The sequence below is a fragment of the Panulirus ornatus genome, chromosome 11 (genome assembly GCF_036320965.1).
Source record: "Panulirus ornatus isolate Po-2019 chromosome 11, ASM3632096v1, whole genome shotgun sequence".
Lineage (NCBI taxonomy): Eukaryota > Metazoa > Arthropoda > Malacostraca > Decapoda > Palinuridae > Panulirus > Panulirus ornatus.
Window position 1 is genome coordinate 15,663,015 of NC_092234.1, and position 18,870 is coordinate 15,681,884.

The window sequence follows — 18,870 nt, forward strand, 5'->3', positions numbered from 1 at the left end:
ACATGTTTATATCAGGATTATGATAAGATTATTTCATTATCAAAGGATAGAATAGCAAAATAATTGTGCAATAGAACTTGAAAATATTAGTCTTTTGAATAGATATAGAAATCAGTAATATGATAATTGATAAACATATATATTTGTTGTGTTATTATCTCTATTATGTGAGCCGAGGCTGAAGTTGACAGTGCGGGGAAACAGCTGTCAATAAACGGTGGCCGGATCTCACTGTTTCCACCGCCACCAACGCAAGGATTGCACCTAACTCTACCATTATGTACAGGGCGCGTGTAAGTCCTTACTCACAGATTAAGTAAAATGTGACATAAGTCTTGAAATTGATAAGTAAATCTGCTGAAATAAGACAGTCTAGGGAAAATTGACGAGTAATTCGGATGCTTTATTTCAGACAGTAGGTAACATTATCTGTCCCATAAAGTAAGTGTAAGTCCTCAAAATTGTGTTTTGCATTTTGGATACTCATGATATTGATATACCTGTGTGATACCAGTTATGGTAATTTGTCTAATTTAGCCAGTTTAGTCAACGCTGTGTGTGGAGGATGATGAGTGACTGTGTTCGCCAGTTCTAAGTGGTAATGAGAGAATATCTGTTTTGGAGCAAGAATATCTTCATGGTATAGATAACGTAATTGAAGGATAATGTAAAAAGCGATAAGTAAGTTATTTTTGTAGTTTATGTCTCTCAGAATTCACGAAATTTCTGTTATACACAATCGATAGGTCAAGTTTTTTGGAGGCCTGGCTAGGAACACTCATTCCTAGGTTAGGTTAGGCTAGATAAGGTTCACATTAGATTAGGAGATGTGCCGTCATTCACTAGAAAATCTCTGTAGGGCAGAAAATAAAATTGATAATATTGATGGTTGCGTATGTCTTGGGAAGTGTATGGTTAATTACTGGTAAAGTAGGGAAAATGCTTAGCCAGAACGGGTGATTGTCTTCCTCACTTCCCCATTAGCTTTGAGTATGGTGAGATTATGCTCTCCATGACAGGAAAGTGTAGTATTTTATTTCATTGAACAATGTTGAATAAGATGACAAGGCTCATATGTATTAAGAAAATTTGAAGATTAATCAGTGTAAAAGTTGTTAGTGTACTTGTAAAACATCAAGAGAAACTATAAAAATCTCTCTTGGATGTTGAAGTAATAGCAGAAATAGTAAAACATCGAGAGAAACTATAAAAATCTCACTTGGATGTTGAAGTAATAGCAGAAAAGCAGAAATACCCTAACCTTATGTTTAATCTCTGCTGGGAATCACATGGTTGCTTGCCATGTCATCTGTTTGTCAACATTCAAAGCCACGTTGATTGTGTGATCGGTATATTTCAACAAGAATGATAAACATTAAGATAAATTTTTACTGCTATGGAGTTATTATAGGCTTTCGTAGCTTCTTTTTATGTTTTACAAGTTTTTTACCTACTCATATTTATGTACCCCACATTTTCCCTGATATAGTGCAGTTGCATAATGTGATAAAATTCAGTAAGATTTAATGCTTAAACCCATGTTTTGCATGTTAGTGTAATTTCTAGATACTGCATTACACCTGCATTGCAGGACAATCTCTCAATATCCAAAGCTAATAGCAGCGCAGGACTAATCTAGGCATTCTCCTTTCTTATACCTTATGACAAGCAAGCCCACTAGATATGCCTATATTTGTTAGTGAAAGTGACTTAAATACACAGCATTTGCCATATGTGAGCATTGGTGCATTAAGGGCTTTAGGGCCCTGCGAGACCAAAGTATTCTACACACACACACACACACACACACACACACACACACACACACACACACACAAATCTCTGAAAAATGTACTGAAACTATAATGCATACAGCATATTTCATATTCATTCACCATTTCCTGCATTAGTGAGGTAGCACTGGGGACAGGTGTAGAATGCTTTCATGCACTCACATTCACTCTCCAATTGTCTTGTGTAATGCACAAAGACCACAGCCCCTATACACAACCAGGCCTCCCAGACCTTTCTGTAGTTTCCCCTGGCCTTTTCATATACCCTAGTTCAGTTCTCTCTATCCCATGCATGCCTTACTCCCTCCTGTATGTTCAGGTGCTTCTGATTCGGAGCATTTTTCACTCTCTCCTAGCTCTTCATCCATGCCCCCCCCCACCTTTCCTTGCTCCTTCGACTTCTGACATGTAGATTTTCAGTCGTACTCTCCAACTGCCCAGACTGTTTCAGCAAACCTTCTTCAGCTATCTCATATATGCTTTCTTACTACTAGGTGTTTCTCCTGTCCCATCATTTCTTATTTGATCAACCCTCCTCACATTTGATTTCCAGGGATAATGTTCAACATGGAAGTCTGTAGTTAACTGACACTGAAGCAGTCAAGCAAACTTGCCAGAAGGGAGGAGTTCATATGACTGCATGTCAAGAGTGGTAAAGCAAGGAGAAAGAGGAGACTAAAGACGGCTGAATAAAGGCAAAAAAATGAGAAGGGTTGGGTTAGGCTTGGGGAAGGAACATCACGTGGGAACAGAACTAACTTGTGGCTGGTGCTATAGACTGAAGATCTTACATACTAATGCACATAGACAAGTGGCAAATGTTAAGGACCTGAAATTTAAAGACATTGTCAGTGATAACACCTTGAAATCATTGGAGTGACATTAGCAGAGGAACTAAAGTGTAACCTAATCTGCCCAGAGGAGTACATGATAACAAGAACAGAGAGGGTAAAAGAGGTGGCGATTGGCTTTATTAATAATAATAACATTCAGTTCCAGCAATAAGTCATGGATGGCACCTTCAAACCTTATATGAATGTGTTAAATTACTTTGAGAAGACGTATACAGTGGTGCTGTTAGTATAATAACCCTCCAACAGCAACCTAAAGAACATGTATATTGATAACTTTGCAAGAACAATTAGGATAGTGAAGGTAGAACACTCCATTGATTAAGATGGTAAATGATTAATAATGGGGTACTTCAACAACAGATAAATAGATTGGGAGAACTTTCGTGTTGATGGAGAGAGGGAGATATGGAGATAAAAGTTCTTATGATGTGTAATGGAGAATTTCCTTTATCAGTACATCACTAAGCATACAAGATCAAGGAAGGAGGATGTAACATCACTTCTTGACCTCGCCTGTATACACAACAGCATGTTAATAGAAAATGTCAGATATGAAGAGATTTTAAGAAAAAGTAATAATTTTGTACTTGATTTTGACTATTTGTTGTAGGAGAATGCAAGATGGGAATTGGAGAAGGCACAGGACCATGAAAAGAAAGACAGACAAGGCATCTATGTAGAGTTATTCATGTACTTTGAGAAAGTAAATATGGAAAAGGAGTTCTACAGCAGAGTAAAGACCAGTGCTATAGGAGGTTTTGTGAAATCTCCTACATAGGAAGCAGGACAGAGGTGCCTGTGACACTAAAAGAGGAGGAAGAGAAATTGAGAGAGTCTTGATTCGAAATGAAATGATAAAACGAAAGCAAACTTAGACCTTATGGAGGTACAAATGTGAATGTATCTGGCTAGTATTAGGTCTAGGAGAGCAAGAAATGAGTACAGCAAGGTAAGGAAGGAGGTGAGAGGTTTAATGAAAACTACGTATTTGGATATTGCCCTAAGCCTCCCATGATATGTGGCAGAGAAATGTTGTGCTTTAGTCAGAGGACCAACTTTTGTAATATGTATGTAAGGTTTTTAAACATATCTACTCTGTAAGCTGATAAGCTGGAGAAGTTAATAACAAACCTCTTTCACCCATGCAAACTTTTTTACCATTTCTTTGATGTCACTGAAATTCTCTGTTATATCTGTATTATTGTCTCCATTCATTAACTCTTCTGTATATTTTATTGGTTATAGTTTATCCCTGGGGATAGGGGAGAAAGAATACTTCCCATGTATTCCCTGCGTGTCATAGAAGGCGACTAAAAGGGGAGGGAGCGGGTGGCTGGAAATCCTCCCCTCTCGTTTTTTTTTTTTTTTTTAATTTTCCAAAAGAAGGAACAGAGAAGGGGGCCAGGTGAGGATATTCCCTCAAAGGCCCAGTCCTCTGTTCCTAACGCTACCTTGCTAATGCGGGAAATGGTGAATTGTATAAAAGAAAAAGAAGTTTAGATACAAATCTATCATCTACATGGATTGATAGCTTATATGCATTATTTAGTACATGAAAGTAGGCAAGGGGGATACAACATTCTCATTATGATTAGGAACTTCTTTGAAAGAACATTGATGATTTATGATTTCACTATCTCAAGATATATAAACTCTAGAAAAAAAAAGATTAGTAGCTTTTGAATATAAGGTAAATAGTGAGGTAAGGAAAATTAATGACAAAGAATACTAATACTAATTTGTGACTCTTAACTAGCTTCACTTAAATAAGGTGTCATTATTCTAAGTGATCACTTCAAAAATCCAACCATAAAGACAGTTTAAATGCAATACTCCCCTTGCACCTTCTGTATTTCAGTCTACTGTAAATTGCATTCACAGTTTGAGTATTTTTTCAACTTTTACCAAAGGTATTTCAACACACACATTGTATTTCTGATAACGTGTAAAATCCATAGTCTCTGCAACCTAGCAGTGTTCAGATTTTGGAAATTTACAGATATCAGACATACATGGGCCACAGATTATGGTCTCAGCATATAACTGTCATAACATTAACTCGTGCAGGTTTAAACGTTGTTTTGATAAATTACATAATTATATACTATATAACACATTTTGGGATTGCTGATTGGAAATTCCATCAATTTGGTGGTGATTTTGAATGAGTATTAAGAATTTAGAAATATAGATATTTTATATTCAGCTTCTACTTTATATGAAAAACCTTAAATGTATGGTGCTTTGTGCTTGCTTTTTTATGATTATTTGGTCATGATATTAATTTTTTTAGCACCCTGATGCTCCTGGTGGCCGTGGCACAGGTGGCCACACAATGCAGTATGTAAGGCGGCCAGTGCGAGAACAGATGCGTGAGTCTATACCTGCTGTTGTGGTGGGAGTTGCCCTCCTCTTGGCTGGCAGTGGTCTTCTCTTCTGGAATGAGGTATTACTAAGAAAAAGTGCTCTTCTGCAATTGTACAGTGTTACATTATTCTGTTCAAGAAGCCCCCAGATACTTTCCCAGCTTCAGATAGGCAAGACATGGTTGAAATGGCTTACTTCCTTGAGTAGTAAGCAAGTGTGCACCTGAGCCACCTCCAGCCCTTGCTCACCTGCTTCATTTCTTTCTCCATACCCAAATTTTTCCTTCATCTTGTAAACATGCTTTGGTGCTGCCCAATACAAAGAAAGGATTCCAGGTATATCCCTTTGCATTCACTTATACTCCCTACAGGGTTTAGAACTCTCCATAATGTTTACTTTTTCACACCACTTAGAATTACATTCACTTCTTTCTGATCATCAGTACGAATTTCATAGTCTTAGGTCTGCTGGTAATCTCTCCTATGTGACTCATCTCTGGTCCTTCTCTTCATTTCTCCAAAGCATTTGACTAGTTGTGGCTTAAGTCTTTACTTTGTAAACTTCCCTCTTTTGGCATTTTTCTTTCTCTTTACTTTCTAGTGCATAGCCTCTTTTCTATTCAGTCCAGTGCAGTAGTCATTGACAGAGCACTTCTTCCTCTTATTCTGTTATCAGTGGTTTCCCTGAACGTTTTCCCCTTTTGCTTACTCTTTTCTCTTCCATAAATGATCTCCCTTCATCATGTAATCCTGTTCACTCTTATGCAGGTGATTCCACTTTCCATACTTCAGCTCTAGTGCACATTCTGTTTTTCATATTGAACACATCCTCATGGTTCAAGCCAATGCAGTATCTTGGAATAAGGAAGCAGCAGTTTGGTTAGATTTAGTTATTTCCCACTTTTCAGAGTCAAAATATCTCATTTCATCTCTGCAATAATGTAAAAATGTTGGGATAACCATATCCTCCATTCTTTCCTGGAACTCCGGGCAATTAACTTTACAAAATCTGCTTCCCAAAACTGGAGATCTTGTATAGGTGCCATAATTATTTTTCTCTTGAGCACCTATTTTATCCTGTATGTAAAATGTTATTGTTTGCCTCAGTATAGAGTAGTGCTCACATTTTTAGGGTAGATTTTCCTCCACCTCTTTCTTAGTTAGTCAAATCAAAAGCTTTCATATTAATTCTCCAATGTCTCTACAATCTTCCAATCCTGTCTGCCTTGACGTTACTGCCATCTCCTTGTCTTACAAGTATTATTTTGGCCACTGTTATCATGAGCTGTATGTGTATGACCCTGCTGTCAAGATTAGTACCCATGACACTTGTGGGACTGCTACTTCCCATGGTTTCTGTGTGGAAATCAGCCACATGAGGAATGACTATGGTGATACCTCCTTCTTTCACATAGCAAAGCTGTGGGGCTCTTTCTTCTGTCTTTCCCTCTTTGTATAACCTTCTAACCTGTAAGAGTCAGATATACAAACACCTGAGGTGTTCCAATTGATTTTCCCTCTCATTATTTTACCCTATCTTCTCTTCATTTGAGATGGTTACAGTTGGGGCATGTTTTGCCTGTCATGTTAGTCACTATAAAAAAAAGAGTTCTTCCATTATTTAGTTTACTTGTATAAGGTGCTTCTGTTGTAGTCTCTTTTTGATGCATGGGCGAAACTTGTCAACAGTACATTGCTTTAACAATAACTCACCATTATGTGGTTATGAGTACCTGTGAGTTAAGATTGTGAAATTGAATTACTGAATGTGTTCTGTATTATGGACGTACCCTTTTTGAAAGGTTGCCATTGTAAGGGTAGATATTAAGTACTTAGCAGTAACTGAAGCAAGTTTTACTTGGGCTCCCTACTGAATCTGTCCAGCCACAATCATAACATTAATGGCACTCAGAAATTTTATTTCACACATCCAGCCTCTAACTGTCATGTATAATGTACTGAAACCAGTGCTTACTAACCTTTGCCAGGCTCCACACACTAATCCATGGTTTATTTACAGATTTATATTTCTTCTCCAGGGTCGTGCTGTGCAGACCTCTCGCAGTTTAGATGAGGGCTATAATGCTGTAATACGAGTCCCAAGTGCTAATGCTGTGCTGGAGGAGAACAATCATAAGGTAAAATTTAAAACTTGAGTTGATGGGGTTAGTTGCCTGATAATGCTTCAGCACGTGAGAAATTTCACTTTTTTCCATGCAGAAGATAACATTACAGTATCATAAAGAGCAGTTTTTTCAGCTAACTTAGACTAACCTCACTTAATCCAAATTATTCCAGCCAAATTTAAACTAAACTAAACTAAGCTAATCAGAATGATAGAGTACTGACATCATAATATTAAACCCCACTTTTTACATTCATGTAAGTAAGTTATAGACTTGTATTTCTAAGGCTGCCATGCATTGAGTCTATACAAGTTCACTGATTTTACACATGAAATGTTTCTGTATTATTTCCATTTATTTATTTATTTTGCTTTGTCGCTGTCTCCCTTGTTAGCAAGGTAGCGAAAGGAAACAGACGAAAGAATGGCCCAACCTACCCACATACACATGTATATACATACACGTCCACACACGCAAATATACATACCTATACATCTCAATGTATACATACATATATATACACACAGACATATACATATATACACATGTACATAATTCATACTGTCTGCCTTTATTTATTCCCATCGCCACCTCGCCACATATGGAATAACATCCCCCTCCCCCCTCATGTGTGCGAGGTAGCGCTAGGAAAAGACAGCAAAGGCCCCATTCGTTCACACTCAGTCTCTAGCCGTCGTGTAATAATGCACCAAAACCACAGCTCCCTTTCCACATACAGGCCCCACACAACTTTCCATGGTTTACCCCAGACGCTTCACATGCCCTGGTTCAATCCATTGACAGCACGTCGACCCTGGTATACCACATTGTTCCAATTCACTCTATTCCTTTCACGCCTTTCACCCTCCTGCATGTACAGGCCCTGATCACTCAAAATCTTTTTCTCTCCATCTTTCTACCTCCAGTTTGGTCTCCCACTTCTCCTCGTTCCCTCCACCTCTGACACATATATCCTCTTGGTCAATCTTTCCTCACTCATTCTCTCCATGTGACCAAACCATTCCAAAACACCCTCTTCTGCTCTCTCAACCACACTCTTTTTATTACCACACATCTCTCTTACCCTTACATTACTTACTCGATCAAACCACCTCACACCACATATTGTCCTCAAACATCTCATTTCCAGCACATCCACCCTCCTGCGCACAACTCTATCCATAGCCCACGCCTCGCAACCATACAACATTGTTGGAACCACTATTCCTTCAAACATACCCATTTTTGCTTTTCGAGATAATGTTCTCAACTTCCAAACATTCTTCAAGGCTCATACATCATGGCCCTATTGACTACTACTAGCAATATGTCTGCTTAATGTTCCACCCTACTACTTCTACCTAATGCTCCAGCCTGATGTTCCTACCTTCAACTTCTACCAAATGCTTCTGCCAAACATTCCTACCTGTTACTTTTGTCTATTGTTCTTACTATTTTGCCAAAAGACAGTGCTGGCACATAGTGCTCATTGCTGGAAACTTTAGAGTTAAAAAGAATGAGCTGTATGAGTTAAGCATTGTCAAGTGTTATGTGTAACAAGGTGAAATTGTAAGTTTGTGGACAGAATGCCAGCAGTCCACATATGTGTGATGCAGAAAGAAAACACAGCTACCTGGGTCATTGGAGTGCAGCTTGACAACCACTGAAGTGGGTGGTACTAGTGATTTGCCTCCATGGTCAGTTGCTGAGTACCATCTGCTCCCTAACTTCTTATGTTGACCTTAAACATTTTGATTATTAGTTTTCTGTCTTTTGTTGTGAAGCTTCTTTGAATCATGTCATTTATTGTTTGACTTGATGTAACTACCTTGTCATTGTAGTCCTTAAATTCAAGTTTTTCATTCATAAAGATTCCCAAATCCTTGACGGTAACATCAATATATGTTTTTCTTCCTGTCATGTCTTTATATGTGGGTGTTGAAATGTTGATTGTCCAATGCAGTAATTCAGATTTTTCTTCATTAAATTTCATTTGGTTCTCTTCCACTTATTTCTGTATAGTATCTTCATCTCTGTAGATTTTCTTGGTCTTTTTCATTTTCCGTAGGTTTACTCACAATTTTGTCATCCACAGTAAATTTGATTGTATTTTCTCTTACATTAAACCACTGGGTTGTTTTGTGAGAAGCAAAATTCCGTTACATCCCAAATTTTTTGTAAGAAACATTAACAAATGAAGCATTGAAAAGTGTAATGGAAACCTATGTTATTTATTTGAGGCTAGAGTCATTTAGAGATTAGTAAACACTTCTCTGGCATCATGGTCACCTGAGTCATCTGAATCACCTCATGGTCAGAAATGGGGCTTGCATGAGGTACAAGCTACTCTCAATATGCTCATGATGCTGTCATTTCAGCTTTTCAGTGTTAAGGTATTTCCTAGATCAATTAGCACATGCAACGCTGATGACACTCTTATCTTCCAAGATTAAATGTAAAAAGACAGGCCTTGGTGCCATACAAAAACACTGCTTTGGCATTAGAATGTAGTTACATAGTATGTTTGTGTATTGACTGGGCAGGCACTTATCTCAAGACTGATGGGCAGTGACCAAGCTAAGTCTTGCTTCATCTCACAAAGGCACAAAAGATGATTTTAGACCTCCAGGTTATATTAAATGAAGATGAAATGCTGTATTGTTTGTAGAGAACATTGTAGAATAACAAAATAAAAAAATGTGTCAAGTTGATGCACTTCATTCTATCAAGTATTCTCCTTGTGCCCAATGTCCCAGATCATGATGAGTAACTAACATACTATTCCGTTACATCAAACTCAGTCTGATGGGTCCTTAGCCAACAGAACTAGATTTGCAATTTATCAAACTTTCAGAAGTGTCTCTTAGTTCCCAAACTGTGTCTGATAACATCTTAAGGGCTTGTTAGAAGCTAATTTTCAATGCATTGAAGTTCATTAGAATAGGAATGTACTGTGCATCCTTACCTGTGTCGTGTATAGTGATTACAAAGGTATTTGTAAAATTTTATCATGAGAGATATTCAAAAGCACATCTACACTAAACATGTTTCCATTTCCATCTAGAAACATTCTTTTGGTTAGAAGTTCTTTGATCCCATTTCCTTTATTTTGTTTTGCAACTTTCTTTGGCAGTAGTCCATAGTTTACTTTGTCAAATGCTTTTGCAAAGTAAAAAAAAGTGTTTAATCTTTTTTGCCTCATTAAAGGTTTATAGATGTCATTATAGGCAGATAACAATTTCATTTGTAGCAGAAAACTGTGCTGGCTTTCCTTTATGAGTTCATTGCTAATAAGATGTTCCATTATCCATTTGTCAGTCTCTCAAATTTTGATTCACCTGATTGTTTTGGTAGCAGTTTGGATCCTAGACTATGTATATTGATTTTTGTATGCCAATTTGTACATATCTATGTTGGATTTGTTTGCTCTTTGTCTCAGCAACATTGTGAGAGGTTTGGCTATTGTCGTCTTAGTCCTTACTAGAAATATCGCTGGAATCCTGCCAGACCCTGATGCTGAGTTCTCTTTCAGTTTGTTAGTTGTTTCAATAATATCTCTTTCTGATATATTTATATCTTTGATAGTGTGTTCATCATGATCATTAGATATTTCACTGTCAGTTTCTTCAGTCTATATTTTACTGAATACTGACTTGTCATGGTTAACCCTTAAGCCAGAAATCCCTCAAAATTTAGGTATGCCTCTGTTCAGGAATGTATCAAAAATTCAAAGAATATATTTTAATTTTGTCATTTTAATAGGAAATGTAAAGAAAAGTTAAGAAAAAGAAAATGTAGGGCAAACTTAACTAATTTGCACTCTACACACATTCACAGGTCATGTTTTATCTGCATTATCGCTGATGACACAAAAAATTATGTCATCTTCTCGGTGCGTAACAACCAACATGCTTAGTATGCATAACACATGTATTTGTTTTCATTTTACAATGATCACACTTCTCAATTTTTGAGACTGTAACATGTTAACCAATGAATAGCAGATATTGATCATGTAAAATGTTTCACTCTTCACCATGGGTTTTTAAATATGGCTTATTTTCATGATTTTTAGTTGTATCACTTATTCATTACTCTTGATTTACTCAGTTTTTTACACAGTTTTGTTATTCACTGTACCATGACCTGATGCATCTTCCAGAAGGCAGTCCATCACATGTTTCTGGCTATTTCACCCTTTTTGTCCTCTATATCATAATAACGATCACTTTGCTAATATGATCCATATCATGTTAAGCATCTGCCAAGTCAGTATCACTGTTATTAGTCCCCAGCCACTAATTTGCAGAAGTGAGCACACGGTTCCATAGCAAGTTGTGGAAATCAGCAAATGAGCATGCTTGGGAGAGACTGGGCCGTACCATCTCCCTCTGTGTTATAAGGTTAACTGACACAATAGGTTTTTCCAGTGTTAGCTATAATTGCTAGTGATAAGGTATATCTTCATACAGAATTTGATTTACTGAATTTAATTGAGGACAGGAAGAGGCAACCCATATGAGTATGGTTGCAGTAAACATGCTGGGAATGTTTAAATGCCTGTGCTGGAGTTAAGGGGTTGATTAGCATATGGCAGATTCTTTTGATTCGCCTTCTGGAAAAGGTACAATATTTTTTTTCTTTGCTCATGTATGCGGATAAGGTTTTTGGATTTAAATTCTTTCTTTGTCGGCCTTTTTTTTTTATTTTTCTCCTCTAATTAGAGGAGGGTTAAAGAGTAAAAAAGATAAGAGGTCAAGTCTCTTGGAAGGATTGTTGCAACAGTTGGGAACTCATATTGAGTGTTTGCTTATTTGTGAACTCACCTTTTTCTATTTCAGTCAAGTTTCAAACCCCTCTAACTTTGGCTTGCACACATTCAACACATTTGAATAACCAATGATAAGACTGCCCAAAAGTTTCATCTTACATATACAGTATCACTTATTCCTTGTATTTTCCCCATTCATTACACATACACTTATCATTCCTCATATCTTATTGTGAGCACTTACAGGCATGCCACATATGAGCAAGACCACTTTTACCCTTTATTGATAACAGTTTGCCGAGCTGGGTCCCCCAGCCCCAATTTTGCAGGCTGGCATAAGGCAGGGATGCTTATTTTTCTTGGGTAGGCTTACTACTTACTACTCTCCTACCCTGCACCTGTAATTTTTCATTTTTTCCAAACCAAACATGTTTCCTCTTGTGCTAAGCAGGTTATTATTACATTATACTTTTATGGTTTTTCCTTTTTTCTTACAATATTGTAGTAACAGTAACCAATCTTCTGGCAGAGTACCATCTTTTATGTTTTCACTCATATTGTGCAAAAGGTTTTGGGCACCATGTCATCCCAGTTCTTCATCAGTATTAAATCTAGACAGATGTCACTGATTAATCTTTCGCATGTAAGAAAATATATTTAGTTTTTGCACTTGCATAGTTGATGCCATTTCAGCTGGTGCATGTGTGGGGTGCTTTATCATCATCTCCAGTCCTAACAGATGATGCATATGGCGTTGAGATACATGCTGTCAGACTAAAACGGCGTGTTCAGATGTTCCAGTGGATTGAAGAGGAGTCTTCAGTGTAAGTTTTACTTGATGTACTGAAGATTTGATATTTTAACTTCACATTTTTGACTAATTGCTGGTGAATGTAATACATTTATACTCTTTTCATTCATTCAAAAATTTCTCACATAGATGGAGTCCCATAGGTATTTGAGAAAGGACTTGCTTCATCGGGGACTAAAACTCTTTTGCTTACCAAATTGAGATGAAGCCATGAGAATTCTAACCCATTGATAATCATGAAACTTGTGATGCTAGCACGTACTCATTTACAAAGCTCTTTGCCCTTACAGCAGCCTTTCTGGAACGGAGCAATAACTCTCTCATGTTTATTAACATTTGCTTGCTGGTGCTTTGTGGACATACTTGCCTTCAACTTGCAGTTTTTTTCTTTTTTCATGAATTGTTAGTATTTTGTATAATTGAAGAACCATTGTACATTGTAACAAAACCAGCATCAGCCACTTCATTGGTGGCAACTTAGACTTTGCTGTGATAGTCAGCCTCCTTATTAGTTTTGTTCATGCTTTGCAATTTTCCTCTTTAGAATGAACCTAGACTTTAGATATGTAAATATAAGAGCAAGTTTACAATGACCACAATGTGTCTGCAGTTTTATGTGGAGATATGTGTGGACCATCGGTCTGCATTTGAAGGTCTAGTACTGTCACCCAAAGGATGGACCATCAGTGGCTGTATGGAGGCTAGCAAATCATATTGTCATCTGCTGTCTGTTTACTCATTAGGGACTAGGGAATAACTTCAAATAGCCAGTCATCTGTTGTGCCACTTATGATGAATTTTATTTTTTTATTGTTTAATGCTTTATTGCCTCTATACTACAGCGACTGTATAATTAAAACAGCTCTGTAACTATGCAAAGCTGTCATTTGATTATACCTGAATCATCTTAGTGCCAGACAATAACATTGGGGGTCTTTCTTCTGCAGCCTTCTATCTCTACACCTTGTTTCCTTTTAAGTTAATGTGTTGCTGTTCATGATATAGCCATATGTGAGGCAAATGAGTAACGTAACCCTCGTAGATGATAAAACATAGTGAACAGTGAGACACACTGGAATATATTAGAAATACTATAAACTTCACATTGTGGAAGAAACAGGAATTAGTTTTAAAAAAATCCATTGGAGTGCTATGTATTTAAAGAATTGCAAATTTAATTATTTGAGAGACCAGCAAGAAAAATGGAGACTCTATATTGCCCAGTCAGATGAAAAACCTGCAAGACGTGAACACAAACCTTTAAGAGAAGCTTGTGTAAATGGCTAGATATTGTTCCCAGTGAACCCAATATTAAAAATCATGCAGTATGTATGAGAGCAGAGAATAGTATTATTGTGATTCAAACAGAATAAGCTGTGAGTGTTACAGGATAGCCCTGCCTCATTACCAAATCCTGTCATAGGTACTAAGAATAGATAGGCAGTCTTTTATCACAGAATTTTGCTTCATTTTTCTGAAACTTGGTGAATATGTCAGATCCACACAGAATGTATGAAAGTTCAGCCTTAATTTGCTTATGATTGTTCATTTTTCAGGCGCTCAGAAGAAACTCCAGGTATGCCAACAGACACATCATACTCTTACTCTTTTGCTTGGAGGGATAAAGTGGTTGACAGCTCATCATTCAGCATCCCATGGGGTCACAATAATCCCACGTAAGTAATTTGACTCAGTTCTGCTTATGCTTTCTTTATACTACTCTGCTGTTACTGTATTTACCATAACTCTTACCACCATAGTTTTCATGGCAAGAGAGGAAGTTGAGGCTTTTGACTCTGATCACCATAGTTGTCATGGCAAGAGAGGAGGTTAAGGCTTTTAACTCTTATCCCCATAGTTGTCATGGCAAGAGAGAAAGTTGAGGCTTTTAATGTGTTTTTAAGTCCTTTCAAATGGGAGTAAAATAATGACTTTTTTTAAGCAAACTGATAGAAGGGTTCTTACCCTCCTCATTCGTTTGTTTATTGTATTTGATTTGGTTTATTGTCCACTGTGTTTTATATATTATTCTGTTATCTCATCATTGCTGCACATATAATGTGTTATGAAGCTGCTACTTTATGTGTTAAGTAACATTTTATTACTTCTTTCCATATTTAAAAATCCTACTTGATATATTTTTCCACCTATTACCCTTAGATGGATGTTTTAAAAATTCAGGGGGAGGATTAATTTTCCAAATTCTTCATGGAATTTGTTAGATTTACTCTGCAAGGAAATCTTGGATGGATTTTTGTAAAAACTTAGAAATATTCTTATGAATTATTTGAGAGAAGCATGAGGTATAACTAGATGGAATGAAGAAAGTAATGAGAGGGTGTATGAGAGATTTGGTATGGCAAGAGTCCAAAGGGAATGAATTGTGGAATGATAAAGTGGATGAAACAAAACACTTTGAGATGGTTTGGGCATGTGGTAAGAATGCAAGATGGGTTGTTTACAAGGAGAGTGTATGAAAGTACAAGTAAAGAGGTTGGTTTGAGAAGAAGATCACTTGTGACTTGTGATTTGGAAATAGAGTGGAAGAATACTGGAGGGAGAGAATGGGAGAAGAATGCATAGAATGGGGTATGTGAGGTAGGCATGTAAGGGGAGACATAAGTGGATTCTTTTGCCATGGCCACTCCTTCGATGGGAGTTTATGGAGGGAAGGGTAGTGTGTTAATTTTCTATAACGAAAGCTCCCAAGTTTTGATTTGTATGAAACATATGACAGCTGCTTGATTGATGATATCACTAGAAAGACCTTTACATTTGTTATGTAAGTTCAGTTATAAGAAGGACATGGTGGTACAGGTTTGCAGTTTCTGTTCTTCAGTTGTTATCTTCATATTTTTTTTTTTTTTGTATGTTAGCTGAGACAGCAGGGGCAGCTGAGGTCCTAATCAAGGCTATCCCATTAATGCTATGTATATATGGTATGTACACCCTATCCTGAGCCAGGTACCCATTTTATCGACCAGCCCTTAGGGAGGATGAACAGCTGGGTTGACTGTGGCCCAACTGCCATAACCAGGATTCAAACCTATGTTTTCCACCGTGGATGTCCCATGAATGCGTCACAGTCAGGAACACTAAGTACTACACCACAAGAGTCCATTTATACTTGTTATCATGATTCAAATTGGCTTGTGCAGTGGCATGATATTTGTATGTATCTATCTGTATCTCTGATACCTATTCCCTTCAGGAACTCCTTTGAGAGGGTTGCCAGGGTAGAAGTCTCCATTACTGCTGCTTCTTAGCCTTTAGTGCCTCACCCTTAAGAGGCGTTTGGCAGAGGGCAGCTCTAGTGCAGTGTTTACTGAAACTTCTACCTTATAATCCTGCTGACAACTTCTACTAAATGTGTCTACCAAATAATCCTGTATAATATTCCAGCCTTATATTTTTTCCTAATGTGCCCACCTAGATGTTCTTACCAACTTGTACCTGATGCTCCTGTCTAATGTTCCTGCCTTCACTTTTATCTATTGCTCCTACTATGTTGCCAAAAGGCAGGGCTAGTGCGTAGCACTTATCGCTGGAAAATCTAGGGTTGAGACAACTTGAGTTGTGTGAGTTAAGTTTTGTCAAGTGTTATGTGTGACAAAGAGAGATTGTATGATTGTGGACATAATGCCAGCAGTCCACTTGTGGTTGAGGTAGAAAGAAAAGGCAGGCATCTGGGTCAGAGGAATGCAACTTGACAACCACTGAAGTGTTGACTCAGTATGCAGCCTTCACTAACCCTCCTAATAACCAAGTAAGAAGTGCTAGTAAAATGTAATATGAAATCCTAGGATAATGGATGACATCAGTAGGAATTTTCTCTCCACAGATGCCACCCACTATCATCTTCACACTCAGTTTTGATATGGATATTGAGGGATATTTGAATATATCCATGTTCACCACCACCGCCATCCTTGTTTTGTTGAGTAAGAGTAGTGTATAAAACTAACTTCAGGATAGATAAAGAAATGGAACTCCACATTTGCCAGCCTCACACCCTGTTCATACTCATATTTGTGTAAATGGTGTAGTATGCTTGAGTGTATTCATGTGGTATGGTGTTGGTGCATTGCATATGACAGCTAAAGAATGGTTGTAAGCAAATGTGGCCTGTCTTCATCTGTTCCTAGTGCTACCTCACCAATGCAAGAAATGCAAGACAGGTATGAAAGAAAGAAAATGAAAGTATTCATATTATTCATCACTAATGCTGTGCAATGAAAGAATATATTGTAGAATTAAGTTTAGCAGAAAAAAGAATCATCTTCACACCCTTCCTTCTTATTAGGAGTTGTCAAATGTGTCACCCCCTCTCCTCCCTTTAGTCACTATAGGACTGGGGCAACACAAATGTATTTACATAACCCTATATATTCTCTTCTTTTTTAATGCTAATCTATTATACTAATTTTTACTTCATACTAAAATTAACTTTCCAAACTATGTTCTGTCATGAAGCATTAGTTGTGAACTTGTTGGAAATTAATTTTGAACAGCAAAAGCAAATCACTTGTGAATATAGCATAAATGAGGGAGACCAATAACTTCATCTGATCAAGTTTTTATCTTTACAGGTCCATTCCAGTGCCATCAATAGTACAAGTTGCAGAGACTGCCAAAGTTGGTGCGTACCGCTTAAGTCCAGCCATTAAAGAGAAGTTCACTGACTTTGTCTCATTCTCTGGTGATGAGCAGCCGGAGGGGGATGATATCAAACTCCATGGAGGAATGTATTATATCACCCGAGATATCTATAATCCTGACATTGGAGATCTGAGAATTCAGTTTTACTTTGCAGGACGTGCAGGTGAAGTGGTAAGTTGTTCACTCTGTCTCATACCATTGCTCAAATTTAGTAACGTACTGATGAAACAAAGCTTGGTTTTACAAATTTTATGGAGAACTGCACTGATAAGAGCAGGTTAGTGTTTTAGTGACTTGGCATGAACAGTTCATTTCTATGAAGAAACCATATTCTACCCCAACTGTCTGTAGCCATGTCCCTAAGCACATTTATGTTTACACCTTGGTAAATTTTTACTTCCAAGTTTAGTTCTCAATCCTTATTTGATGTACATTCATGTAATTTCATGTGCTGGCTCATATTGATGAGTGCTTCGGCATCTTATCAACAGTAAGTTGCCCTGAATTACCTTTCACATCTCAATAACTGGTTAAGTTTTACATTTATCTTTTTATCACCACTCTGATGTTTGATCCTATTATTTCACATGTAGATACATATTGATGAGTGCTTTAGTATCTCACCAAAAGAGTAGGTCACCCTGACCTACATTTCATGCATCAGTAACGTTGTTGAAGTTTTTATGTCAGGACATTTCTCTGCCAACATTTCTTTTATGGTTGTAACTTCATATGCTGATGCATGTTGATGAGTACTTCATCATCCCATAGAGAGCAAGTCACTTTGACCTACATTTTATGCCACATTGACTGGTTAAGTATAACATTCAGTTTATTTTTCACTGCTGTTTAATGTGCTTCTGTAACTTCAAATGCATGTGCATCTCACCTGCCTTTTATACCTCAATGACTCTAGTTATGTTTTATATTTCAAATTATCAGCCACTAATTGTAATTACGTATTTGTACTAAACGAGAAGGGAGTTTTACTTTCATTGGGCCCCATCTCTTTAACACTCTATACTATCGTACAACGTCTTGAATTTATGTATGTTGTCTGCATCAACCATTTCCTCATTCAATGTGCTCCAGTCACCCACCAATTGTATGCCATGAAAGTATTTCTTTACATCCTCATTTGCATGTTTCTTACGCAGTTTCATGTTATGTCTTCTTGCCCCTCTATCCCTACATCTCTCAAAGTACTGTGTACTGTACACTTAATCGGTGTCTTTTTGATCAGATCACCCCTCACTCTTTTCTCTTCCAAGGTTGGTAAATTTAAAGTAATTTAATTTCATGTGCTGATGCATAATGATAATTGCTTCAGCGTCCTACAAAAGTAGGTCTTCTTGACCTTCTGTTCATGTTTCAGTGACTCTGGATAATGCTTCACATCCAAATTCAGTTATCATCTGCTGCTTGATATTTGGTCATCTAACTTCATAAGCAGATGCATATTGATGAGCACCTCAGCATCTTATCAAAAG

General features: G+C 37.3%; 1 protein-coding gene across 2 annotated transcripts in view; it reads left to right on the top strand.

Annotated features, from left to right (window-relative positions):
* Positions 1 to 191: 191 nt before the first annotated feature.
* Positions 192 to 18,870, top strand: part of Tmem43 (Transmembrane protein 43) — a 47,425-nt gene continuing 28,746 nt past the window's right edge. The window contains exons 1-6 of one of the 2 annotated variants that reach the window (XM_071666662.1): positions 192 to 293; positions 4,941 to 5,093; positions 7,053 to 7,151; positions 12,604 to 12,734; positions 14,278 to 14,397; positions 17,311 to 17,551. In XM_071666662.1, coding sequence (XP_071522763.1) covers positions 279 to 293; positions 4,941 to 5,093; positions 7,053 to 7,151; positions 12,604 to 12,734; positions 14,278 to 14,397; positions 17,311 to 17,551 — 759 coding nt within the window. In that variant the 5' untranslated portion in view covers positions 192 to 278. Of the gene's footprint in view, positions 294 to 545; positions 682 to 4,940; positions 5,094 to 7,052; positions 7,152 to 12,603; positions 12,735 to 14,277; positions 14,398 to 17,310; positions 17,552 to 18,870 lie in introns of those variants that run through there. The other variant, XM_071666663.1, reaches the window with a different exon arrangement.